At 47.7% G+C, this 26,296-nt stretch overlaps 2 protein-coding genes across 5 annotated transcripts in view; both read right to left on the bottom strand.

Annotated features, from left to right (window-relative positions):
- The window catches only part of LOC144164421 (uncharacterized), a 30,503-nt gene extending 19,995 nt beyond the window's left edge, over positions 1-10,508 (bottom strand). For 2 of the 4 annotated variants that reach the window (XM_077694956.1, XM_077694955.1), the window contains exons 1-4: positions 9,884-10,508; positions 8,096-8,236; positions 5,563-5,633; positions 2,335-2,484 (exon numbers count right to left, since the gene is read on the bottom strand). In XM_077694956.1, coding sequence (XP_077551082.1) covers positions 2,335-2,484; positions 5,563-5,633; positions 8,096-8,236; positions 9,884-10,334 — 813 coding nt within the window. In that variant the 5' untranslated portion in view covers positions 10,335-10,508. The remainder of the gene's footprint in view (positions 1-2,334; positions 2,485-5,562; positions 5,634-8,095; positions 8,237-9,883) is intronic. The other 2 variants (XM_077694954.1, XM_077694953.1) reach the window with 1 other exon arrangement.
- A 2,223-nt stretch (positions 10,509-12,731) lies between these two features.
- On the bottom strand, positions 12,732-16,368 carry LOC144164420 (RNA-binding region-containing protein 3-like). Its single transcript, XM_077694952.1, has one exon. It carries the CDS (start codon positions 16,127-16,129, stop codon positions 14,708-14,710), a length of 1,422 nt encoding a protein of 473 aa, XP_077551078.1. The 5' UTR covers positions 16,130-16,368; the 3' UTR covers positions 12,732-14,707.
- Between the last annotated feature and the right edge of the window lie 9,928 nt (positions 16,369-26,296).

The raw sequence follows: 26,296 nt of genomic DNA, 5'->3' as shown, positions 1-26,296 counted from the left end.
CATTGATACTTTCTCAATTCCGAACAGCTTCAGTCACTGTATGGCTTTTCCAATATGAACTCTTGCACACGCACTAGGCACAGCTTTTTCCAGCATCTTCTCGAAAACACTGAACTTCTTTACACAGAAGCAGCAGTTGGGTTACACCAATTTCGCGTGGAGCGCATTTGTCCTGAATGCTGACGACCCTGCCTACCACGACACCACGTTTGAATGGCTCTAACATGCGGCGTCCAATGCCCCTTCACCGAAACAGCGACTTACAAATGTGACCACGCCACTTGGCGACGCATCAGTTAAGCCTGCCGAATTTCTCAGACGTGTGTGCCCTTAATTAAACTGGGAGTACTCTCGAATACAAAATGATGACAGCGTTTAAATTTTGAAAAATTGAACACAGTACAAATATCACTTTAATAAGCAATGCACGAAACACTTGGGCACTTCCACAGCAGCTTGAATTTCCTACGCAGCCATTACAGAAAATGTGGCATAAGAATACTTATCTAAGGTTGTGGCAAAAAACAAATGCCAGACAAAATAGCCAGGCACCTTTAAATGAGAAAAAGCGAAAGACGGCGACAGTGCTCTGAGCCGGCGGGGGCGCTTTAACAATGGTTTCTTGCACGGCGTGCGCTTCGACGCCGGTAATCCCACCACCTCCACGCGTCAACGCGTTCCCGGAATCGGGCGGCGCCGTCTGCTTTCTCAATGGGGGACTAACCCTGTGGTATGCGGTGGGCCAGATGATCCGTCTCCCGTGCGCGCCGTGACGAATTGGCGTCGACTGCTCTGCAGTGTTGGCAGTGCTACGTCGTCAGACAGAGCGGCGGGTTCTCACGCGCAGCCCGGGTGCCTGGCCGCTAATCTCTAAGTGGACCTTACACATGCCCATTGGCGTACTAGAAGTGAGATGCCATGGGTTGGTGTGAGCTTCCTTTAATCGCTCTCGCGTGGCATTTAGCAAGAATGCAGGGGTTCAACCCGTAGATGTGCTTGGTCAGTGAACCACTTGTCTTCTTCGTCTGCGCGTGGGCTCGTAGCTAAATCGGTAAAACTACGGGCTCTTGCTTTGTTACTCTGTTAGTTCCAGGTTCGATTCCTGGCGGTGCCATAAATTCTTTTGTTTGTTCGCGGGATTTTCTGATGACACCAACGGACGCGAAAGAACCCTTGGGGGGTAGAGGTAAAAAGTTCAGCAGTCAATTTCTTCATTTCGCAACACTTAAATGACCACGGACATGGCCGAAGCGCCACAAACATGGCACGGCTTATGCCACTGCGGCCGCATGCCGAAGAACAAAAAAGCATCCCCCTCGCGAGGGGCACGATCAAATGCAGAGCATTTCCACGGGGGGCGCGCCTGCGAGTCATATGGATTACGTATTGGTTGTTGTTGTTGTAATTGTTTTCTTCCAGCGTAGACATTGTCGATGAAGTCGATGGTGAAACGTGAGACGTGCCGTGAACCCCCTGCCGCGGCTATGACGCAACGTGGCGCGGCTATGATGCAACACAATCCACTTTAATCCAATCCAAGCCAAGCCAATCCAAGCCAATCGAATCCAATTCAATGCCCCTCACGAGAGAGTGTTATAGCGCCAAAATCGCGCCACCACACGAACGCGTGATGTTGACGTCACGATCACGCCACAGATGTTAGCGACCGGAGCGCCCGCGAACGACCTATGTGGTTTAAGTGCGAACCGACCGCGGCGAGAGAGTGCGATGCGAGCGCCCCCACCTGTTCTTGCGTGCGAACCGACTGTTGCTCAGCGCGAACCCAACGCGGCGAGAGAGGGTGTTGCGCGCGTCCCCACCTGTTGTGCGTCCGAACCGAACGCGGCGAGAGAGGGCGTTGCGAGCGGAGAGAAGGCGAGGAGGACGCGGGGGAGAGGACGCACCTGTGGCTGACGGTTGAATGAATCAAGGATATAAGGCTCGTGCGTAACCTTCCATTCTGTGTCGGCTTTGTGGCGCAGTTGGTAGAGCACTGTGTACCTTGCGTTCCGCCCGCAGAGTCGTGGGATCGAAACCTGGCGCCGGTAAGTATTATTTTTTTTATATAGTGTAGGGGGAGCGATGCGGACTACGGACGTCAACGCGGGTGACATCGTGAGTTACTGAAATGCTCTGCATTTAAAACCCTTTCATGGGCACAAGTGTGACTAACTGAAATGCAAGATTGTGGTGAATTCATGTTGACGTGCTTGGCATTTGCTTTGGCAACTGAAGCTCTCTGGTTTCAGCACCCGTGAATGCCTCTACAGCACTGTTTCTGGACGAAAGATCAAGCAATGCAGCTTTGACTCGAGGTGCAGAACCTGTGCTCACCTGTATGCCTTGGTTCATAGACTCGGCCCGGCTTTGGCCGAGCGCAAACAGTTCATCCAGGGTAGACCTCTCCTGGCTGGCTCCAAAGCTGGCACAAAGCAGGAGGAGGGTCTCCGCGGCATCTTCGCAGCCACCAGGGTAGGCATTCCCCTGTTAGAGAGGTTAGCCACAGAGATGAATGGCGACAAGCGGACTGCTTCAAACAATTTGTGCAAGGAAAAAAACTAGACGCCTGTGGTTCGGTGGTGGTGATCATCCAGCAAATGACGCAAACCTTTTCACGTTCACCTGCTCAACTTTCCTCGACACTATCTGACTTTCAAAATGCTCATAACAAAATCATCGCACAACAAGCAACAGGCGGAGGACCAACCACTCAGCTTAGGCAGACATTCGGAGCACTTAACGCAAAGGGACTTTAGTAGGACGTTCCCACATCACCGAAATTCAAGCGCCAAACCTGCAGTTCGACTTAATAAAGCAGTTTCAAATTTTGGGTGGTTGGATGGGCCAAAGCCACTGTGCTGGAGGGCTCCAGACTAATTCGCACAACCTGGGGATTTTTAACGTGCATCAAAGTCTCAGCCCACGGGTGCATCCACTTTCCGCCTCCATCAGAAAAGCACCCACCGCGGACGGGATCGAACCCAGGTCCTTGGGCTCAACTACACAATGTTTCAGCCTCTCAGTAGCGCAGTGGGTATTTGTAGCGCGGCGTTTTACTTGTGTTCGAACGTGTGTACTGCTGCCTTTGCCTTCGTTTCAGTGTACATGTACAGTGCGCAACACTCTTGTCTATAACACTGAGTTCAACTTCAACTAAATACCTCTCAAGACTGCGGACACAAATTGTTCACAAAAACATTGAGGTCAAAATATACGGTTAAGGCTTCAGAATGACGCAACAGATTTCTTCAAATGCTTTTCGGCCGAGGCAAGATGAGGCTAAAGTACGAAACCTGTGTTATAGACAAGTGTGTGACCCTCTGTACTCTGATTTCGTAATTAACATTTGCTGTCAGCCCAGCACTTGGCCTACATTTTTTCTTTTGGCCTCTTCTTTGTTGTGTTTACAGCGGTTATCGAGCAACGTCTCGCAATCCCTCTGCACATTGTTTCGTTGTACACATACGGCGAATTCTAACGCGTCAGTACAATCATGTTTCTGAGTGCTAAACAGAAAACAACACTGTTATGTTGGTCCCCCCATCCCCCCTTTCTGATTCGATGACATTGATTCAACAGGGTTACATTATTCAAATACAGTTTACCTCAGTGTTGCTCCAGTTCCAGGCATGTACCCATCGCTTGTCTGGGAGGGAGACACCCTTAAAGGGACCCTGTAACACTTGCCATCGACTACTAGTAATGTATTTTGGGATAAAGTCTATTGTCCCAGAAATCTTCTCCCGCAAGAAATATGAAAATCCGTTCACAATTAACGAAACTACGCGCGATGAGAAATCGCGCATAATCGTTCCCTCTCAACTCGACCGCGGGCAACGCGACGAAAGCTGCGCACTCTCTCCCGGAGAGGGGGGTGGCTCGCGGCGTTCTCTTCGGCGGCCTTCGATATATCCCATGCCGGGTAGTTTTCTCCTTTTCTCCGCAACGCGGAGGGGCCTATTTCCGGTCTGGTGCCACAAAAAAGCAGGCATGGGTGCCTGCTCGCAAGTGCGCGCTCGGGCTGGTAGGGCGTTTTTGAAGCAATAAACGTTTGTAGTCGAGTGGTCCCGTTGAAAGGGAAGTATTGAGCTCATCACTCAAACTCCGCGCGCACTCAAAACACAAAAGAAACAGCAAAACTGTGCCTACAGGTTCAGGCATAGAAGAGGTTCGTACACAGCGATGACGACGACGGAAATGGGAGAATCTACCCGCGAAGTTGACCAGTGACAGCCGATCGGGCAGCCATGGCCTATGTGACGTCCCTCCGGCCATGCATAATGAGGACAACTGAAGAGAGAGCGGTTTGTTTTTCCGCGTCTTTCACATCGATTTGCGCGCTCACCGCTTCACGTGCACGTGTAATATTTGGCTCAGGTATTCCTGGCAGTGTAATCTAAACGTTGCGCAGGTTTACTAACACTGTTCAAAGAGTGTTGCAGGGTCCCTTTAAGGGGGGACACTGCTCTTAAAAAAACTTTTTAAAGTTTTAAGTAAACTCTGTGAAACTTGTCAGTCTTGCTGCTTTTCCCCCACTTATTTCAAATATGGCATTATTTTTTTGAGTAAGTCAATTAGTTGCCAGGATAATTAGAGAAAATTAGCCATTTTTGGAGGAACAATAGACAAAACAGTGTTAGCCATGAAACTATAATCTTTACATTTTCCAGTGCTATATGAACCCTGGTGGGTGCAGTAACAGAATCGGTTTTTTGATGCACCACTTGGAACTAGTTTTACAGCTCATTAAACCTTGGTGGCACCAGTGGCAAGGAACCATTTCGAATGCCCATTTCAAACACCACAGTTTAATGAGGCGTAAAACTAGTTCCAAGCGGTGCATCAAAAAACCGATTCTGTTACTGCACTCACCAGGGTTCAAAGCATTGGAAAATGTAAAGATTATACTTTTATGGCTAACACTGTTTTGTCTATTGTTCCTCCAAAAATGGCTAATTTTCCCTAATTATCCTGGCAACTAATTGGCTTACTCAAAAAAATAATGCCATATTTGAAATCAGTGCGGAAAAAGCAGCAAGACTGACAAGTTTCAGAGAGTTTACTTAAAAATTTAAGAAAATAAATAGTTTTAAGAGCCTTCTCCCCACCCCCCCCTCTAAACGTCAGAACGTCAGATGTGAGCCTCCTGTAAATGTCTACGCCACAGCCAGTCCAAAACTATTATCTGGCAGTGTTTCCACCCTACCCTTTGCAACACACATGTGGACCCACACACTGTCACTGTAACCTAGCCTCTCACCCCACCAAAAGCTTGGTCGCCTGAATCAAGGTCGACTTTCGAACTTGATTAATTGTGCGGTTTAACGTGCCGACGCAACGCAGGCGATGAGGCGTGCTGTGGTGGTGGGCTCCAGATTAATTTCGACCACCTGGGGATCTTTAACGTGCGCCGAAACCTCGTACACACATGGGCGTTTTCTCTTTTCGCCTCCATCAGAAAAGCGGCCGCCCCGGCCGGGAATCGAACCCGCATCCTCGTGCTCAGCAGCGCAACAACGCCTTAGCCACTGAGCCACCGCGGCGGGTAACTTTCGAACTTACCGTCTGTGCACTTCTTTGGCCGTTCAACTTTTTTGGTGACACCCGGAGACCGGCTTGCCGTCTGCCCACGGCTGAAAATAACAGGGGGGGGGGGGGGGGGGGGGCGGAAAAAAAGCAAGTTCGCCACAGCTCGGCACCACGTTTGCAGCCAAAAGCAGGCCGGAGAAATTACAAAGTTGAAATTAAATTTCTCGGCGTATGAAATGTGCTAGCCGAGCGGTTGCACAAAGAACGGAAGGTAAATGAGTTGAAATGTCAACGAGTAACGTTCCAAGCATCAGCAACTTTGCGTTGTTCTTTAAAGGAGCCATGAAGAGAAAACACAAGTTTGGTTCATTCAAAAGATTGTCTCATTAGAATCATAGTGACACCACTCTTAACGCACACTTCACTCAAATAAGCTACATAATTAGGAAAAACGGGAATGGTCATGCCACCCACCAGCTCATTTCCCGCAACAGAACCTATGTCGTCACATGGGCTAAGCTCTGCGATTGGCGGAGGCTGGCAGAAGCAGACGCAAATTAGGTAGAACTTACAAACTAGACGAACGAGCGATTTGCGCTTAAATTCAGGGCACATTCTTTACAAAGCAATAAGAATGATGGGACAAACAGTGGAAGTTACGAAAGCACATGTAAACATAGAAGTACTGATGCGTTCTGCTGTTCGTACTGCGCACAGCATGCCTGGTTTCGCTTGCACAGCACTACGGGGCTTGGGGTTGTCTCAGACGACACTGGCCGATTGACGCAAGCAACGGTGTCTTACGTGACCCCATTTGTCGAGCGAGCACTGTTTCAGGGAACGAATATTTTCTCCCAGAACAAAAACAAGCCAGGTTTAAATGCGGGCAAAAACAAACCAAACGTTTGCCACGGTATGGTGGCGCCATCTAGGCCACGGAACGTAAAGAAACGCGGGAACAAACCAACACCGCTGTACAGGGTGGAGACAACCTTCGAACGGTCCCGTGCCGCCGCAATTGGGCCAACGGGCTCAGCGCGTTATTCTTTTCGTTTCCCACGAGACCTAGCAACGCGAAACAGACAATATGATTCAAACTTCTTCAGTAAACCGCGTTGCGGAGATAATTTTAGCGCGGTTTTGACACAATGACTTGCTTCGGCAGCGAGCGAGCAACCAAAAATGGCGGCGCCAGCGTATACGTGTCTCTACCCTGTACGGTGGATGCGTGAATGAAGGTACTCTAGGCTGCAGAGCGGTCGGTTTCAGTGATGTCATTTGGGACCACGAAAACGCACGATTGAGCGGGAAAATCAAAATTTTAACCTAAATTGTTTAATTTCTCAGTGAATAAAGCAGGGTTTGTATCCGGACAAGCGCTGGGGGCACTATAAAACACGAAATCTTTCGAATAAAACCAACTTGCATTTTCTCTTCATGGCTCCTTTAAGGCACGGTGTAATCAAAGAAATTCGAACTCTGAGGGTTTTCCAAGTCGAAGCTACTCATGAGCTATGAGGTGCTCTGCAGTAGAGGGTAGAGGGTACGGATTAATCTCGACCACCTCGGGACATCAAAAAAATAATCGAGATGCTGTTAAAGAAAACATATCAAACAGTGGTGACCTGACGATTTTTCTATGGCTGGGCGATTGAAATGTGGCCTCTAGTTTTGCGTGCTCATATTGCCTGAATACTTGCTGCAATGCAATTTTCCATCACTCCTGCTCATATTAAAGTGAAGTTTTCTATGCATCACTGATGGCTCATGTCGCGTCGAAAATGCATTGCAGAAAGGTCGGCCTTCTCTGACAATGATAAAAAAAAAAACGCTTGCCGTGGTCACAATCGAAACTGGGTTTCTCGTGTTATGAAGCCAACGTCTATCCTATTACGCCATTCCGACACAGCGAAAGCAGTTTGGGTTTGAAGGGGGTGCATGGTCATGCAAAATGTGACAGAAAAATCAGGCAGAAAAATCCACAACGTTCAAACAAAAAAATCCAGCTAACAATGACAACGGTCGAACATGAAGCTTGGTTTGTGCGAAATGAAATGGCAGAGGGTCAAAGTCAAGGCTGCTGCCATCAAAGGTCCAAATTGTATGCAAGTTAAAGTCAAAATCAAAATTGTCTGCCACTTCAAGTCCACACTTGGATGACAGCCCTCACGAGAAAGCTTTGCATTCAACCATCGTCATTGTTACATGGAGGGGTGCATAATTTTTACACCACTGTAGCCCGAAATTTGAAGGTTTTTCAACGTTTCTCGGATTTTTGACGGTAAAGAAACATCTCTCGTGGTCCCAATGGACCTGAGTGAGTCAGCAAAGGCCGGTTTTTCCAAACTGAACAAAGTTCCATTTTGCTTTCACGGCCCCTTTCATGTGCGCTGATCGAAATCTCAACACACAGAAACTTTCACTTTTTTGCGTCCATCATGCTCAAGTTGGGGTGTCTGCTTCTTACACTAAGTGAACTAGGGCAAAAACAGCAGTAAATAAACCTCAGACATTGTCAATTCAGCTTGCCACATTTGGCATCTTGATAACATAGGTGACAACATACCTGATGCTGCCCGAGACACTCTTTCTAAAGACACCTGCCTTCTTGCAGGTTCTACAGAATCGTGCGTGCGAGTGGAGATGCATTTTGATGGCGCAGCCGTCTTCCCCAGCCGCTTTTGGCGCTGCGTCAAGCCGTTGGGATCTGGGAGAAAAACCAAGCAAACCAATGATAAAACACTCACCTCCACTCTTTAAGGCCAGCTAATCATTGCCTGATAAGGAGTAAGACTCGCGAATATTGATGAAATGTTACTGTCACGCTTTTCCTATCGTACCCATCATGCCCTGCTTGCTGACTGTCAATCATTCATTAGCTGGTATACTAACAATCACTAACTGCGGCCAGCTTGCAGAATGCACTGGTTACTTGTGCCAGAGTCCTTCTATGCTTTTTCTGGCCCTAAAACTCTGGCCAAACTTTCCCTGCCCCTATCATAGGGAGGCTGCACCAGCCTTCAGCAATGCTTGCTGGCCGGCTGTTTCTCTGTCGGCAACGCACTCCCCCCCCCCCCCCCTCCCCCCCCCCCCCCCCCCCCCATGAAAATGGAAGGAGTATTTCCAGCAAGAAATCATGATTTCCGGCTTCTAGCTGGAATTAGATTCTAGCTGGAATCGACAGCGTCTAACTAGAAAAATTATTAGCCTAGCTAGGGACGATTATTTCCAGCTTGCGGGTTTTTTTTTTTTTCTTCTAGCTGGATTGACAAATGCTAGCTGGAAGTGAATCTCAATCCAGCTAGAAATGAACTAGAAATTGAATTTCTAGCTAGAAAGTCTGCCTATTTCTAGCTAGAGTATTTCTAGCCAGAAGAAATTTATGGTTTAAGAATCCAGCTACAAAAAAACATATTTTCACCTGGGCTACATTCTCCTGCTTGTCCTTTCCCCCAGCAAAAACATCAGCACGCTGTCAGGCAGCTTAGCTTCGAGATAGAAGTAATACCACATGTGTAAAGAAGGCATGTAGCGGTGTTGGCTAGTTACGATAGTTGCGGCTAAGTTTTTGCTTTCGAAGGGCGGACATCTGGCGTTTTCGGTTTTTAAGTAGCCTTTTGCTTTGCCACCTAGATGATACAAGCACTACTGTACAGCCCTGGGTGGACCTGCTGTGCTGAGCAATTAGGCACACAAACCCTCATGAGCGTGTTGGTTTAGTGCTGCACGTGTGATTTTATAGAGAGGCGATCATGTTGTAATAAAAGAAATCTACAGTTGGACAGTGAGCATGGATAGCAGAAAAAAAAAAAAAACGCTAAGGAAATCAAAGCAGCACAATGGACGTGCGTAGCTAGAACAGACTTGCGTGACCGCGAGCTAAAATGAGGACATCGGGAAAGAGCTCACCCGCACAGCGCCTACCACCCACACAGAGGGGCAGTTAGAAGATAAAACATGCAGGAAAAACTAGCGATACTCCGCTTTTCAGAACTCGAAATAGTTGATTGGCTTGTCAAATAGCGCGCATCCACCGCAGATTTCGGGATCCCAGCACAGATGACAGTAACCTGCTCGACTGATGCAATCTCGCAAGCTTCGTACCTGGCACAAACGAAGTTGCCGCTTGATTAGCGCTTTCAATTAGGCTGGCCCTTTATATGTTCGGTGCTCTGAGAAGGAGCGACTTTCCCCTCTAGTCTGGCTCACGAAGTCTGGCACACCGTCTCTGTGCCGCTTCAAGTCCTTATCGCCACACTTTCCAAACGAATAAGTCCGTTAATTCCGAGAAAGAGACGCGACGCGGCACACAGGCTCTCACGAGACAAGGCAGGCAACGCGAAGGGCAGCTTACCATCGCCTCCGGCTGTGTCAGCATCGCAGATCTCTGCGTTGGACTTCACAGTAGCTCCCGACGCCACCCGACGTCGTTTTGCAGGTGTGTTCACTTTTTGTGAGCGCGCCCGTGGTTTAGGTGGTTTGGGCTTGGCCAGGCGCGCCGGCAGGTCTTGGAATACTCGGGGCATGGCGCCATCGCGGAGCTTGACCTTATGGCGCAGGAGAGACACAGCTTGGCCGTGCACGATGAACCCATCGGCTCGAATAACATCCGCCGGGTCGAAATGCTTCTCGCACACGCGCACGTTCTTCGACTCGAAGCTGAAGGCGCCCGTCTCCTGTCGGGGAATGGCTCGTATCCACATGTCGCGCCGTTCGCGGTCGCTCGGTAGTGAGAACAGTGAAGCTTTTTCCTTCGAACTTCGATAACCAGAGCGGCAACCAGGCACGCAGCACGTCATGGGCATGGTGGTAGTACGCGTTCACACAGCTTTCCCTTAACGACGAGCGAACAAAGGTATATCGCAAAACCAAACAGCAAGATCGCGTCTCGCCCTCACCGCGCTCGTAGCGCCGCCGCGCGGGAGCTTCGGTCGACATAGGAAACTGCGTTACGTAGAATTTCCGTGACCAAGGCCACCAAACCACTCTACCGCTACGCATCCCTCCCTGTTTCAAATGCAGATTACACCATACTGCATACGTCACCGAGGCATAAAAGCGGAGACATTTTAACATGTGCATTAAGAGAACAGGAGTATTCCAAGAAAAACGGCAGATGGCCCTGCGCACAGGTAACAAGCAGGTAATGCCAAGGTTGTACCCACAAAGAAAACCGATGCTACCCCGCACGTATACAGGCAGGCAGCGTGTCTCGCGAGAGGGAGAGAAACATTTATTCAGCAGTCCACAAAAGGTTAACCTCAAGCATTATGTGAGGCCGTATGTCCAGAGCTCCTCTCTCCTTTGCTGCCCTCCAGGCCCTAAGGGTCAGGTCCCTCTGGATCTCTGGGCCGGGGCTGCCTAGAGCTGCCTCCCATCCCCCGTGAAAATGGAAAGAGCATTTCTAGAAAGAAATCATAATATCCAGCTTCATTTCTGACTAGATTATTTGATTCTAGCCCGAATCAACAACTTTCTAACTAGAAAAATTCTTTGTCTAGCTAGAAACGATTACTTCCAGCTTGCGGTTTTTTTCCTTCTAGCTGGACTGACAAATGCTAGCTAGAAGTAAATCTCAATCCAGCTAGAAATGAACCAGAAACTGAATTTCTAGCTAGAAATTCTGCTATTTCTAGCTAGAAATGTGCCTTTTCTAGCTAGAAGAAATTTCTGGTTCAATAATCCAGCTAGAAAGAAACATACATTCTCACCTGGGATAGCAGTGCTGAAGGTCATATTTGGTGGCAACCCCAAGTAGGAAGGCTTATAGAAGGCCTTACGCGTTTACTGAAGTTTATGGCTAGCCGTGTCTTGTTAGGGAATGTGTTAGCAATTTTCCGAGTGGTTGGGCTTCTACATCCCTGAGGCTTTTGTCTGGGGTAGGGTACCTGGCTCGTAGCTCACCGAGCTTTCCATCGTTCTCTAAAACCAGACAGGAGGGGGTTTTATTAAGAAGCTCACGAGTTCACCAATTTCTGTTCCGCTGCAACAGCAGTGCAACCACCCAGCACTCCCACATACCTGCTTGCCGCTGCCACATTGCTTTCCCATTCAGATTACCTAACCAACTTACGTGTCCCCCGTAATGTTTTTCTTGTTAGTTACGGGCAAGCAGAATTTTGGGGCCATCTGCGGGTCGCAATAGTGGGTTTTTCGACTCGTCATATGGGGCATGTAATAATATTGCGGCACTAGCGTCGATGCAGCTCACACGATATTGTCCATGTAACCACGGTAATTATGGGCAATGGATTTGCACCAGCTTTGCGAATCCCTGTAACGATTTAGTGATTGCGGAAAACACGTTAGGTGCAGCAAAAACGTCAAAAAAAAAGTTTATTTACAAAAGGTGGGAAATAAACAAAAAGACACAGCAATGAGAAGGTCAGCGTGCATTTTCTTCTTTTGTGTTTTTTTACCACAAGGCCTAATTGAACATCTTTCGTCTGTAATTCTGCTCTGTAATTCTCCTTTAAAGCAAAGTTATTCACATTAAAAAAATATCCGACTCGCACTAAGGTTTCACTATTCACATTCAGTTCACAATCTTGAATTTGATATTTGCACAAGTTTAATTAGCACACAAGACCAGTGCTCCTTGAAAGACCGAAAAAAAAAAAAAAAGCCAAGTACAAAGCATGTACACTACACAGGCTGAAAATGGCACGATTGGTGATCGTTTGTGGTATGCCCTTCGCTCTTTGTATCATAAATCACCATAACGGAGAACATGTTGTCAACTTGCTCACACACTGAGCACTTCTGTTAACACGATTCGTCGAATGCATTTCTGCGGTCCCCTTGAGTTCAGCTTAATGAGGAGAGGCCAGTGTATTTGCATTCTTAGCATTGCAACCACTTAATTTTATACTTTAGTGTCCCGTTTTTCTCCTCATGTATTGTAAAACCCTAAAATTTGATCATCCCAGTTTTTTTCACAAACTGGCAAACTTTCAGCACACTTGCAACCACATTTCACGGTTCTACCTGGACTGCAGGGCTAGCCTCGGGTGCCGATTTTATCATGTCCTTAAAATTCCCAATACAGGGTGTTGCAACGATAACTGGAACACTTTAAAAATTTTTCCTGAGCGATCCGCCGCTCTGTTCACGCTCAAACTTCACACAAAGGTCGCATTTTGTGGTCTATTTTGTTTGACACCGGGAACAACAATGGTACTTACCTGTTTATTCTGAAAATAAATAAAAACGATTTTCGCCTATGGGAAAATGGCCGCTGATTTGAACGTGCGAGCCAGCGCAAGTTGATGTCGGAACGACGGAACCACCTGCAGAGTGAAACGCACGTTTGGGATTCACGTACTGAGCCAAATGGTGCAGCAGACGATCAGAAAATGCACCTAGAAATGAGCTAACAGACGATCAGAAAACCCGGTTTTCGGGCTCGCACGTCCAAATCGCCGCCATTTTCCCATAGGCGAAAATCGTTTTTATTTATTTTCAGAATAAACAGGTAAGTACCGTTGTTGTTCCCGGTGTCAAACAAAATAGACCACAAAATGCGACCTTTGTGTGAAGTTTGAGCGTGAACAGAGCGGCGGATCGCTCAGGAAAATTTTTTAAAGTGTTCCAGTTATCGTTGCAACACCCTGTATATTCTAACAGACTTGGGCAAAAATTAACACTTCAAGCTTGTATTGGCATGCAAGCATTCAAAGGTTTGGCGACAAGAAATCTGAGTGCACGCACTGAACTCCCAAATGTAAAGAAACAAGCCAAATGTATTTGGGCCTGCTTAGCGATGCCAATGAACCAATTAATACCTGTGCTACACGAGCGTTTGGAAGGACATTTTAGTCGAATGACCTTCGAAATCTCAAATGTCATTCTAACTGAAAGAAGTTCTGTCGACCTATACGACCATTCTCAAAGGCAGTTGAAAGTGTCCGCGTTCGCCCGCCATGTTTCAGCGTCGCCACTACTGCCATGTTTCGTTCTTGGCGAAAATTTAAGTTTAGAGTTAAAATGGGTAAAAAAGCAATTATTAGTGATCAAACTGATCGCGATCTACAATCGCGCACAAAACATGCACAAGGCAGCCAGTTTCTTTTTTCGCATCGCCAGTGTTGAGAGTACCAAGTTACCTCGTAATCGTAGAGCGAGTGATAGAGAACGAAAACAAGTGAAAAATTATGAAGATCTTGCACTTCAAACAAAGTTTTACTCGTAAATAATTGTTTTTGTTATTGCGGCTTGCAGAAACTGAGCCCGAGGGTACGACCGTTCGTGTTTCAAAGGCCTTTGAGACCCTTAAAGGTCAGTTGTCGTGCTCCTTTGACTCAAATTCCATTTGAACCAAATGCCTTTGAAAAACGTCGTGTAGCAGCTCAAAGGTGTCATTTGAGCCAAATGACATTCGACTCGAAGGCCTTTGAAACGCTCGTGTAGCACGGGTATAAGGCTTGCACTTAGTACAAATCTGCACTAGGCAGGCCCATAGTTATCAATGAATTCAATTTAGCACTGAACAACTCCTGCACCAACCTGCACTAAAGTGCACCAGCTGTGCACCAGTTTAAATTTTAAATCTAAAAATTAGGGTCAACCTGTTTAGTGCTACCAGCTCTGTACGATGGTATAAACTCGAGTCATTTAAGATTGGTAAACAATCGCAAAAACCACTTTCATAAAAAGCAACAACTAAAATTGCTTGCCCAATTTGAAGGTGGCATTCAGGTGCTGCTTCAAGCCTTGCTAAGGTTTCCTCTTGCAAAAAATTTTATGAGTGAAAATTTATGGCACCTGCCAGTGTTGTAACCCTCTTTGCCAATCCAACATGCAGGCTTCTTTGCGCATTTTATTGATACTCATCTAGCTGAGTAGTTTTATTAATTTGTACTTCACGTTGTAAGAAAACCTTCTCATCGAAAATTGCTCCACTGAAACTTGTATTTACAAATAATTTCACGCTCGCCAAGAATCTGAATTTCTCGTGAAATTACGCCTGCATAAGGGAAAATAAAAAGAACCGAACAATGGTCCGAAGGTCAAAGAAAGAAAAAAAAAAAAAAACAGAATTGAACCACACGGAAAAACTAGTCACAGTTGGAACACGCCACACATGCCAGCAATTCAAATCCTGCAGTACCATGGTTGCACACGTGAACAAGATGCATTGTTGCGCAATATTCAAGGGTCATGAGGAGATGTCCAAACTTCAACTCGCAGGCGGTGCTTTCTTGGCCTTGGCTGACCTCGCAAACTGAACCACAAGGGGCTTCCCTTTCAGCAGGTAGCCATTGGTGTCTCTACGAGCCCTGTCAGCCTGAGACTCGCTCGCAAGAGTCAAGAACGCCTGTCCTTTCATGCGGCCCTCTTTCATGAGTCGTATGTCAAAAGCGTTGCGCTGCTGCTCAGAGCCGGCATCGATGTACCCTCCGTAGATCTGGAACAGGTCCTCAACAGTGGCTGCCTTGGCCACGTTCTTGATGTAAAGCCTCGAAGCCACCTCTCCTGCCTGGTAGTTCCTGAACACCGACGCCCGATCCATCTCGTCGCTGGATATTCGTCCCGACCTCACCTCCTCCCTCTGGAGGAACTGTGTGCCGCTCCAGTCGTATGTGTCCTCTTCCCTAGACTCCGCCTCTGTGGCTTCTGTCGGCTTCGGCTTGGCTTCCAGCACTCCGAAGCCACCTTCCTGCACCCCTGCTGTCGGTTCGGCTTCCATCGTGTCGACCATTTCATGGCGTATGTTGATGGCAATCGGCTTCGGCTTCTCTTCGACTACTGGCTCAAACACGTCCGACACCTTGGGAGCGTGCTCTTGCGCTGGAGGCGGCGGAAGCAGCTTTTGAAGCTTGGGCCTCCGGATCGTCGTCTTTGACTTGCGCTTCTGCGGGACTACGCTGGGAAACTTTACGGTCACGTGATCCTCTTCGTCACTCTCCATCTCGGATTCTTCCGGACTCGATTCGTGGTCGGCGACCGCTGTTTCAGTTGCAGCGGCGTTGGGAGGTGCTTCGCCACCGCTTAGAAGACCCATGGCGTGTTGCATCATGGGAGGCTGCGGCAGTAAAGGTCCGAAGGGCGCGGGGAGATTCATCTTGTTCATTAGGTGCAAGACTTGATTGTAGAACTTGGGGACCGAGAGGAGCATGGTGGCGATGTTGGCCACGACGGACGGCGACGGCGGAGGGTAGGCGTACGTCAGCATCGGGTTCATGACGTAGTCGAGGCCCAAGTCCGACGACAGGGCGTGCAGCTTGATGGCGAACGACTCCATCTTGGACTTGTACTCGTCCTTGGGCGCTGCCGCCGGCTTACAGGCTTCGGCGTCGTCCGCGCTCGCCCGGGGGAACTGTTCGGCCTTGTTGGGGAAATGCCGGTCCAGCTGTTTCTCCGAGGCGTATTCGACGACCAGGCGACTGCCAAGGAGTTCGGCCTGGTGCAGGCGCGAGAGAGCGGACTCCGCGGAGTCCACTGTCGGGAAGGTCGCAAACGCGGCGTTCCTCAGCTTGCCGGCCGTGCGCATGCATCGTACTGTGTCGGCGCCGAAGTACTTCAGGAGGTCGACTTTCTCGGCGTCACTCAGGGCGCTCGGCAAGTGGCGCACCAGCAACGTTTCACACTTGCTACGCATGTTTGCACCGGTCGACGCCTAAACACGGGTCGTAAGTTGCGCTGTGCCGACCAGCGAACACGTTTGCGCGCTAATCATGAACGTTGGATGAGACCGTACTTTGCGGGGTTGCCGCCAACGGAGTAAGTGTAGTCCGCAACTCATGCGACTGCGCGTTATGGTCGGTGCTCTCCCTGTGGCCACATTTAAGTCAATTCAGTCAATGACAAGCGGTAACAGCACTAGTTAGAGCACGAAACAGCGCGAAACTTGAGTTGGGGCGGCTAGAGTTGGCGCATGTTTGTATTTGGATTGGATTGAAACTTGAGCATCGTATCCGATTGTACCAAGGGTAAAGCGTAGAAGTTTTTAGATATTAGTGCAAAAACATGTGTAATAAAGAACTCTGAATATTATTAACTCTGTGAACGGGATTTTACACTGTTTGTACAACTTTATTGACGATCATCATCAAGGTTTCGGTTTCGAAGTGATAGGACATAGAGATAATATACTGACTCTAGAGGGAAAGCGCGCCGCTGAGCCAATGCATTGGAACCATAGAGCTACAGTGAACTAGAATGTCTTGATCCAGTGGCGCGAACGGGAGCGCTCTGCCGCGTTCGGCTGAAGCAAAGCGCGTCTACCGCCGCCAGGGGCGCCACTGCGCCTTCTCCGAAAACGGTACCGTGGTTGAACGGGCCGCATGCTTGGGGGCTCGCCAGCTATTACCGCTGCCGTTTTTTAGTGTGGTACAGTAATTAACCTTTACGGAAGAAAGATGCTCACTTTTGTTGTCCCTGTACCTTTCTAGGAACGTTTTGTTGCTTATCAGACCCGTTTGAGCCATCGGGCAACGGCTACAAACAAAGTAGCGCTGTGTCGTCTGCTAGCGGCGCAGACGACACGAGGGGATGTGCGATGCGTTGGCGGCGCTCGGTCGGGCAGACTCTCCGTCTGTTTATGGTCGAGGCCGGCCTTTCATTTTCTGCGTGTTTTACGTTTCCGTGATGTTCCCCTACAGAAGCAAGGGGTATCTAATCGTCAGAAAAATAGTTATTGCGAGTGCTGTCGAATAGAGGTTGGACAGGCGCCGGGTAACCGCGATGTCAAAACGAAGGACGGACACCTATTCCTTTGCTCCGGGTTGTCCCAGTGGTTACCCAGGTGCTCCCAAGGCGTCTTTGTTCGCCGCTCCAATGGACGATGAACTGCGCAAAAAGTGGGAACAAAATTGGGGAAGACTGGACAAACTCTTGACCATATCTTTAGCCGTCGGTGAGCGCCACTTTGGGCCCGAGTGCATATATATTGCGGGATTAAATCCACGTAATAAACGGCTGTGAAGTGCGACTTGCACGCGGGAAGCTGTCACTGGCTCCAGGTGCTGTACCTACCATCCTGCCTACTGTGCGTCGAATTCTGTACGGAGCATGCAGGCGGAAGCCGCAAAGAAAAAGGCGGGCAAAAAAAAAAAAAGAGTTCCAGTTTCGGTAGTCAGCAAGAAGCGACAAAGCCGAAGAGCCGAAAAAGATGAGGTGCGCCAGCCACCGAGACTCTCTCCGCAGGGCTCATCAAATGAAGGCGCAAGTTCTGTGGAATGGGATGCTTTCAGAATTAGCCATCTTCAAGAAGTCAAGCTTCCTTCAAAGCTCTGGTGCCGGCAAAATTTTGCCGGCGATCAAAACGTTCTTGGTGAAATAGATTCCCCAGCTGTTGCAAACAGTGTGCTGCAAGAAGCTGACAGCAGTTCGGCCTGCAAAGGGGCCATGACGGCTACGGCGTTTAGTGATGTATTGCACGTGCTAACGCCGCATTCAGCCCTAAGTGCCTGGGGAAAGCTTCCTCTAAAGGTAATTTGTTCATTGCAAACTTTGCTGCTGAAAAAATCAGCCGGGTGCTACTGGACGCGTGAATACTGGGTATAATTTGCTTCTGTAGAGGCAAATTCACGAGTAGGTTCATGCCGGGACTTTATTACAGTAAATACAAAAAAAGTAAATCCATTCGTAAAGAATTAAACATACCAGTTGTCCGCCGGCAGCACATCGAACGCGTACGCTCGTATCGATCATCAGCGCAGGTAGCAGACGACACCAAACAACACGATTTATAGCCATTTCCCTACCGCTCAAACGGGCAGATTTGCAATAAAACGTTCCTAGCAAGGTACGGGGATGCCAGACGCGAGTAGCTTTTTTTTTGTAAAGGTAATTACTACCCAACATCGGAACAACGACAGCCACAACAACTGCAGATCGCCTGAAGTACAGCGAGTGCCACGGCGGCGCCTTTCGAAGAGAGCGCAGCAGCGCCACCTGGTGTTTTCTACACAGAAGAGCACACCCCTTCCTCGCCGTTCGCGCCACTAGATCATTCTAGTTCACTATAATTGGAACCGTACGACATAGAGTTTCATACTAATATACACTAGAGGGGACACTGGCGCTAGTGTCTATGCGAGCCGTTGATCGTCTGCTTCAACCCCCATGAGGGCGGCCATGCCAGATAGACGTGTGATTTTCGAACTTGGCTTGACTATGCCAACATCTTGACTTGACTCGAAATATCTGTTTTTAAGTTGAAAAGCTACAACTAATGTTTATTACAGTATAAATTATTAGTCGCATAAACAACTTGTACTATACGTTAAGTTTTAATTAAGGTTTAGAAGTACTCTTTTATAAGAGGGGAAGTGATTTGTGAACGGCATACGCGGCTGAGTTTAGCGGAGCCGGTGATTCGGCGGCGAAGCGTATTTTTTTTCGTTTTTTTTTTTTTTTTGCTTGCGAGTCGGCGGTGGCATGTGTCTGCTGAAGGGCCACTGTACAGCGTTAAATTTCGTTCTGGAAGACTACGAGTAGCGGAGCGACGCGTCATATAACCCCAAGTAAGTATACACGGTTGTTGTTCATTTCCACTCATAAGTGTAACTGTTGTCGCCTTACCCGACGTGCGGTCGGCATGCTGACAAAATCGTGAAAGGACGCTGAGTAACAGCTGATCGTTTGCTTTGGTGCCTTAAACAAGCCATAACGGCCAACTCGACCATATCACCTCTGTTCGTCGCTAACACGCAGACGATGTTTTACTGACCGGATGGTTAATCGGGTTCTTTCTTTGTTGTACTATTCGTGTATTCTTGATGTCTTGACGCACTGTAGAGCTGTTTCTGTGAGCAAATGTTAATTTTATATGTTGAGAGCGACAAACGTAGGAAACAGGGTATCTTATCAGGCCACACAGCGAAAAAATTCTCGTACTTCATTCGTGTTAACCTTCCAGAAAACGGCCTCGTCTTGCTAAGAGCGGCAGGCATGCAGGGCGTTCTGGAGCAGTGGGCTGCATTTTACGGGAGTTCCTAATTTTGTGAAAATTCCCGTGTAGAATGTTTCTATTAGATGACCAATAACGCGCACTGATATATCTAAGCACCGTGTGTGTACATTACACGCCCACAAGTACCAGTCATCACCTGTCTAACCGAGGTCTCACGCCCAGATATAACCAGGTACGCGTGTGAAATTGAAGGCTCTCTATTTTTTCCAGTGCCTCTATACAAGCGTGCCGAAGCGCAGGAACAGTTTGAAATTACGTGCGAAGGTGTCAAACAGCGTAAATGTTGCTGATCAGACGGTGCTTGCCTAAATAGCAACTAAATAGTGCCTCTGCGGTACCATTTTCATAATACACAAGCTGTGTTCATGCATTCGTTGTTCCGTAGCTGTTCCACATTAAGTTCAAAACATTTACTCATTTTGTGTGGTTGTTCAGTCTTGAATAATCCAACTGCTAAAGTCATGTCTTGTTAAAGCACAACCTCTGAAAACATTGTTGGCGTCCTGTGAGTTCATTTTATGTGCCTTCTCTTTGGTTTAAGTAATGACTTCAGTGTCAACACGGCAGCGCGCAGCTGATCGTAACTGTGTTTTTATGAGAAAGCCAGAGTCATTAAATATGTTATGTTGCTGGAACCCTTTTGTAAATAAGCATGCTAGTGTGCTGGATTTTAAGAGTACATACTTGTGCTCTTAATATCTGTACAAAAGTCTTGCAAAACCTTCAATGATGCCATCCATTTCGATACAGGTCCCAGCTGTGTCAGCAGTGCAAGGAGCAGACAGCAGGCAACACAAGAAGCTGCACCAGGCATGCAACCAGTTTCCAAGTCAGGATCATTGGATGGATCATCAGCAGCGCAAGACAAGGCAGGCATGCCACCAAGCTGCCAAAAACACAAAAATTCTAGCAAGGGCCACCGTTGAAAAGGCAAAAGGGCTTGGGGAGAGGTTGATTGCAGCCTACGATATGTAAATAGTAAAAACAATCCTGTACATTCAGCTGCACAATAAAGAGAAAAACAAGTGGTGAGGAAAGTGCCTTGTAGTGCATGGAAGATGTTCTTTGAATCTTGCTTGTTAGGCACTCAAGATTCAAACGATTTTTCTCGGGTGCAAGAAAATTAGTTGTTCGAAACCATCCATTGTATGCATAAATGTGACTTATAGCAGTGGCTTCATTTGCGATAGCCTTGGCACAGCATGAAACCAACTTCATTTAACTACTATGAGCAGCCATTTGAAGACTTGTGTACGTGCTTATTGAACTGAAAGAATGAAGTGGAAGTATTCTGCGTGGTATTTTAGCCCACTGTGTTCCAAAGGGGTATTCACTTGAGGGACCCTGCTGAGGAGGACTGTGTGTGGCGCCAATGACTGTGAGAGAGCTGGCGCGTCCTCACTGCCCATGTAAATCTCTATTGAAGCCAGGTTCTATTGTGCACCTTTCACAAACTTTTTGTGGCGCCGCCACCTCCTCCAGCAACATATTCATGAAGGTGTGACGTAGGGGATCAGCTTTCACCACGTGAATGTCAGTTAAAACTTACATTGTACGTTGTGGCTGCAGTGTTTTGTTTATGCACCATTGATGTCTGCCCAAACAATGGATTGAAAAATGTTAAGCTGCCCTTTCCCAACTTGCACTGTCAGTATGGCTCAAAAGGTTCTGATCAGTGGGGTAGAAGGCTGCTTCACCTACTTCTGGCTGTTATCAAGTTGCAGATTGTATCCACCCACTGCTGTTCACTGTGGCTGTATATTGTCATGCCGAGTGTACGCTGTTTTAAGACCCTTGTTTTGTTCGTTGATCAGATATTGTTGCCCTGCTTCTACTGTGCTGGCAGATGCTGATCGAAACACTTCTGCTCTACAGCTATAAGCTTTTCTAGGGTTCCTTTCATGCAATCTTTTTACCGTAACCTAACGTCGCATTTGTTCGCCACTTACAGTAACCATTTTGTTGATTCCTGCATAAAGCAGCCTGCGTACATCAGTATGCTGGTTGCGAAAATGGCAATGCTGGTAGGCAGCTACAAACTAAATCCTGGTATGTTCACAGTGGCTCTTAGATGGGACAATAAATACATTGATGCGACATGCTTATGCCTTCACTCATTTTCACTGCATAGTTTGCATGTTTGCTGTTTACCAGCCTTCAAAATTTTAAAACAACTTCCTCAAGGTAAGCTTGCACTCTTGCTTTTGTTGTATTAAGCAATGCTGGCTCTTGGATGGGACAATAAATAGATTGATGCGACATGCTTATGCCTTCACTCATTTTCGCTGCATAGTTTGCATGTTTGCTGTTTACCAGCCTTCAAAAGTTCAAAACAACTTCCTCAAGGTAAGCTTGCACTCTTGTTTTTGATGTATTAAGCAATGCTGTGCTTTTTTTATTAGTGTTACAGAGTATGACTGTGGTGAGGGCTTTTTTATAAATGAGTGAAACGGAACTCTGCACTTTGCTGTTGGCACAATAAATTCACACAGTACTCGCCTAGTGCAGTCGCCAACTTTTTCTCTGTGCTCAATATGCCTGTCTCCAGGCGCTGAGTCAGGGTTCCACTAACGCAAACAGTTGCTACAGCAACACCTGCCACTGGATGGGGAACACTATGACCAATGTAGACTCACAGCGACTTCATTGAATAGCAAGCATGCATGCCGGTGATCGCCTCATATGGCTTCACCAGTACATAGCTATGTAAGCCATAGTTTATGCCCCAAAAGTACTGGTAGGCCCCAGGCAATCATTTGGCCACGTTCTGTTGCAATAGGTAAAGCCATTCTACCGTTGCAGAGGTACATTTTCTTTCCCTGTCTGATATTGCACTGCATATACAGAGTATTCATTTCATTACATTGTTTTTACCTTCAGCTTCAAACACCCCATATGCGTCCATGGTTGCGGGCGGTCACAGCGACTGCGCGTGAGCCTTGGTTACACAGGTGAATACACGCAGCTGATCAGCAACGGAAAGGGACTGTGTCGGCTGTGTTGTGCTTGCGGGAACAGCCTAGCAGACGACGGTTGCACTGGCGGAATCGTCCTATGCAAGCGGCCTACCCTCACTTGTTTCGCCGCTTTCTCCCACGATAGGGTGCCGACCCACCCGCTGGTGGACGCTCCCGCAACATTAAAAAAAAAATCACCGGCTGTGCACACATACTTACTGCTGATAAAGGATTTTTATTTGTCTTCGGCGCTACCGTGCTCGTGTTATAATCGCAAGCGTAGTCACGAACGTGGCTAGGATGGAACGCACTACCCGGCGTGGAGTGCTTCCCGTATCCATTCATTCCAGCCGTGCAGTATTTGCGCACTGCAGCCGCTGGAATCGAACGCCAACAGCAATTCTGCCCCGGAATGACCCACCGACGCTTTCGACGCCGAAACCGAAACTGACGGGGCGGAAAAGTACGAAGCCTAGTACATATAACAATCGTCAAGCCTCAAGTTAAGCCAAGTTCGAAAATCACGAGTCTACGTCACACAATCAGCTCCATGGGGGTTGAACGATTGCAGCGCCAGTGTCCCCTCTAGTTTCATTAGTATGAAACTCTATGCCGTACGACACACGGTGGCAGACATGATACAACGATTTGAATGTTGCCAGATGAGCTTTTGCTTGCTAAAAACGGCGAAAGCGATGGGTTGTAATCTGGCAACGTGCTACTGCAGTGTTTCCGCGTCCGGCTAGCGAAGCATGCCGGGAGAAATTGTAACATGGCGGACCGCTGGCCAGGCGGATTTTGGTGGGCGGCGTCGACAGCATTGCGTAGTTTATCTCCTGTGGGTAGGTAACCGACGTGTTTTCGGTTTAGCGTACGTGCGACTTGTATGTACTGAGACTATTTGAGCAAGATGTGGCAACGCTCACGCAACACTTGCGCGCAAGCTCGAATGCGACTGATCGCATGCGCGAGGACGCCAAGGAGTCAGCTGATCCGTACTGGGTGCACAGAAAATGAATATCCGTATGATCTCCGTGCATTTTTGTGCTGTGCCGCTTTATTTGCCGTTCTGTAACATTTTGCGAGTCGCTCAATGCTTTTCAAACGAAGTGTAGTGAACTGACTGTGGCTTTAGCTCAATGTAAAACCTATATTGACACACGCAAAAAAGACATCGCATGGGCCAACGCTGATATTTCCGGTGAGTCGCGGCGCTTTGAAGCACAGGAACGAAAGAGCGCCGTCGATCGCATGCAAGGGAGTAGCGAAATATAGTCCGCGGCATGTCCCGTTTTCCTTTCTGTCTGTATTCGTCAAGTTCTAGCTGCTTTCCACCACTTCAAAGAGAAAGCTTGCGGGACTGAATGCGCAGTATTGAATGGCAGTAATTTACCTCACAGAGCGCGCGAGGAGAGAACATTGACTGATTAAAAAAGAAACCGCATTTCGTTACCTATTTTTTCGTTCTACCTTCACGAACGTTTGCGCGAAAGTTCGAAGCACGAAGAGCTTTAACAAGTTGCATGAATAAAACAACTGGAACCGAACGATTATAAAAGCTCCTTTTATTTCTCTTCCAACGGGAACGATCGCTGGCTGCCACTCCGTAGCCTGTAGTGAACTTGCGGTAGTCAAGGTCAGATCAGAATCGCTGTTCCGGCGTCAGTTCAGGGGCAATAGATAGGGTGCTTAACGTGAAAAAAGAATGACAGCCTCGCAAGCGCCCGGGGACGCACTTGCTCAGCGCGTGCATCCGAGTTGTACCAGTTGTACTCGTTTTGCACGCACGCAGATCTGAGCTGAAGGCTGCACACACACACTACGCAAGTCAGGCGCAAGGGCCTCGCCACTTCATAGCACACTTAAAGAAAATCGAAACCAAAACTGAACTACATAGTTACTCTTTCACCGCTAATAAGAGCTTAATTACACTAAAAGTTTTTTATAAAGCTAGTTTTAAGTACTGAAGCAATTATTTGTAACTATTTTGCTTCAATTTTTTCTTTAAGTTAAATAATTACGGAACAACTTTTTAGAAGACTGAATACAATTGATCTGGCAACCATGGAAATTGTATCATGTCAGCGCCCACGATTCGTACGGTCTCGGAGCTCGCTTTACCCCTATCAGATTCCTGCACCGGTACCTGTACCCATAGAGTTTCATACAAATAACTAGAGGGGAAACTGGCGCTAGTGTCAACGCGAACATGGCAGCGGCGCTTACGCTTCAATGGGAATGATGGGTAGTTTTGGAACCGGATTGCGTAGGATCAAAACGGCCTTATGGCTGCGCAAATTGTGTTTTCTGACAAAAAAGCTCTTATTGCCCGGTTCTCCGTTTACAAATTACATGGCGAACAAAAACGTTAGTGACGAAAAAATGGTTTTGTGCGAAATAAAACGCCGCGTTTAAATAAAAAGCAGACGCGGAGTCGAGAAGGTTTGTGGAGCAGGTTTGCCATTTTCCGCCAACTACAGCAGGACGCGGACTTCTGTAAAAACTACTTGTAAAAGTTTCGGCGCTGGTGGTTTGTAATAGTAAGAGAAGTTTTGTGCTCATAAGAAAAAAGAAACAGATGACCTTTGGAGAAGTTATTCTTGCGTGAATTAGTGACATCCATCAAGCTGCGTTCCTATCAGCCGCCGGTACTGCTGTTCTACGCCGTAGGAGCCGGCGTTCGCACGAAAGGTGTGGCTGTTCCAAGCGATTCGCAACCGGCGTCAGCTTTTACAATACATTGCTCTGCCGAATGAGCAGCGCCGCAACTCCTAATTAGCAGACAACTTCGCCGCGCAGAGCGCCGTCATTTGTGTTTTCATGCTCGCTGTGCGGCAAAGCATTGATAACCCACCCAATTCGCAACTCAGGTTGTAAAACATTCCACTCAGGGCGGCGTCAGTGCACGCGAGGCATGCAGTTTAAGAAGAAACGTATTTTTGATCACTCCACCCAACACCCCGCCTAGGCAAATGCGTTCATGCAAATCCAAAACGAAAACGAAACTGCCTAAAATCCACAGTAAGTTCCACGAGCCATCAAGCGCCAATCCGAATCCACAACTACCCATCACGCCCATTGAGGCGTACGATCGCAGCGCCAGTTTCCCCTCTAGTTGTATCGTAAGAAACTCTATGCCTGTACCAACTTTTTGTCATGCATGGGGAAACAAATGATTGAGCAGACTTTTAACACTATTCAGATCATTCAGATATTGTAATAGCGAGAACAAGCGACTTTCCTTTTTATATTTTCTATTCTTCTGTGGCAGCTTATGGCAGCTCAATGGGTGGCGCCGCCACTCGGCGCTCCCCTCGTTAGTGGTTTTCGCCCGTAGTAGCAGGGCTCGCAAGCTTGGACGTTCCCTGTCTTCCCTATAGGCGGCGTAAAAATCGACGCCCCACGTGACCAACCTTGACCAACCTAAAGCGCTGTTTTCGACCATCAAGCCCACCAGACGGCGCAGGCAAAATGTTACTTTTGGTATAGAATACAAAACATTCATTCCGTGACTCAAAGAGCCCACACAGTTCGCTTACAATGTGTTATTTAAAAATACTATTAACAAGTTCCGCATCAAACATCCGTTGAGCAAAAATGTACGCAACTTTTTACGAACAGCCGACTGGTGCACCACCTTGTTTCTGAATTCGCAACCACAAAGCCGCCAATTCAAATTGAAACCGCTGCAACGGCCGACCGTTTCAATGTGCGCGGAGCACCGGTTTCGTGACTGTTATTGCTGTTATGTGCTTTTGCGTCCATCAGTTGTTGAGAGGACTGGCAAAACACGAGAATTGAGTGCTTGTGGAATGACAAATGTGGGAAATTCCGCATCGGAAGGCAGCTGTCGAGGCCAGAATATTCGATTCTTCAAACAGAAGGTGAGTGT

This window comes from Haemaphysalis longicornis, unplaced genomic scaffold (genome assembly GCF_048455015.1).
Source record: "Haemaphysalis longicornis isolate Haplotype H1 unplaced genomic scaffold, Haemaphysalis longicornis Haplotype H1 scaffold_13, whole genome shotgun sequence".
NCBI classification, from domain to species: Eukaryota; Metazoa; Arthropoda; class Arachnida; order Ixodida; family Ixodidae; genus Haemaphysalis; species Haemaphysalis longicornis.
The sequence above is the reverse complement of the archived record's forward strand: the minus strand, read 5'-3'. Positions and strand labels throughout refer to the sequence as shown.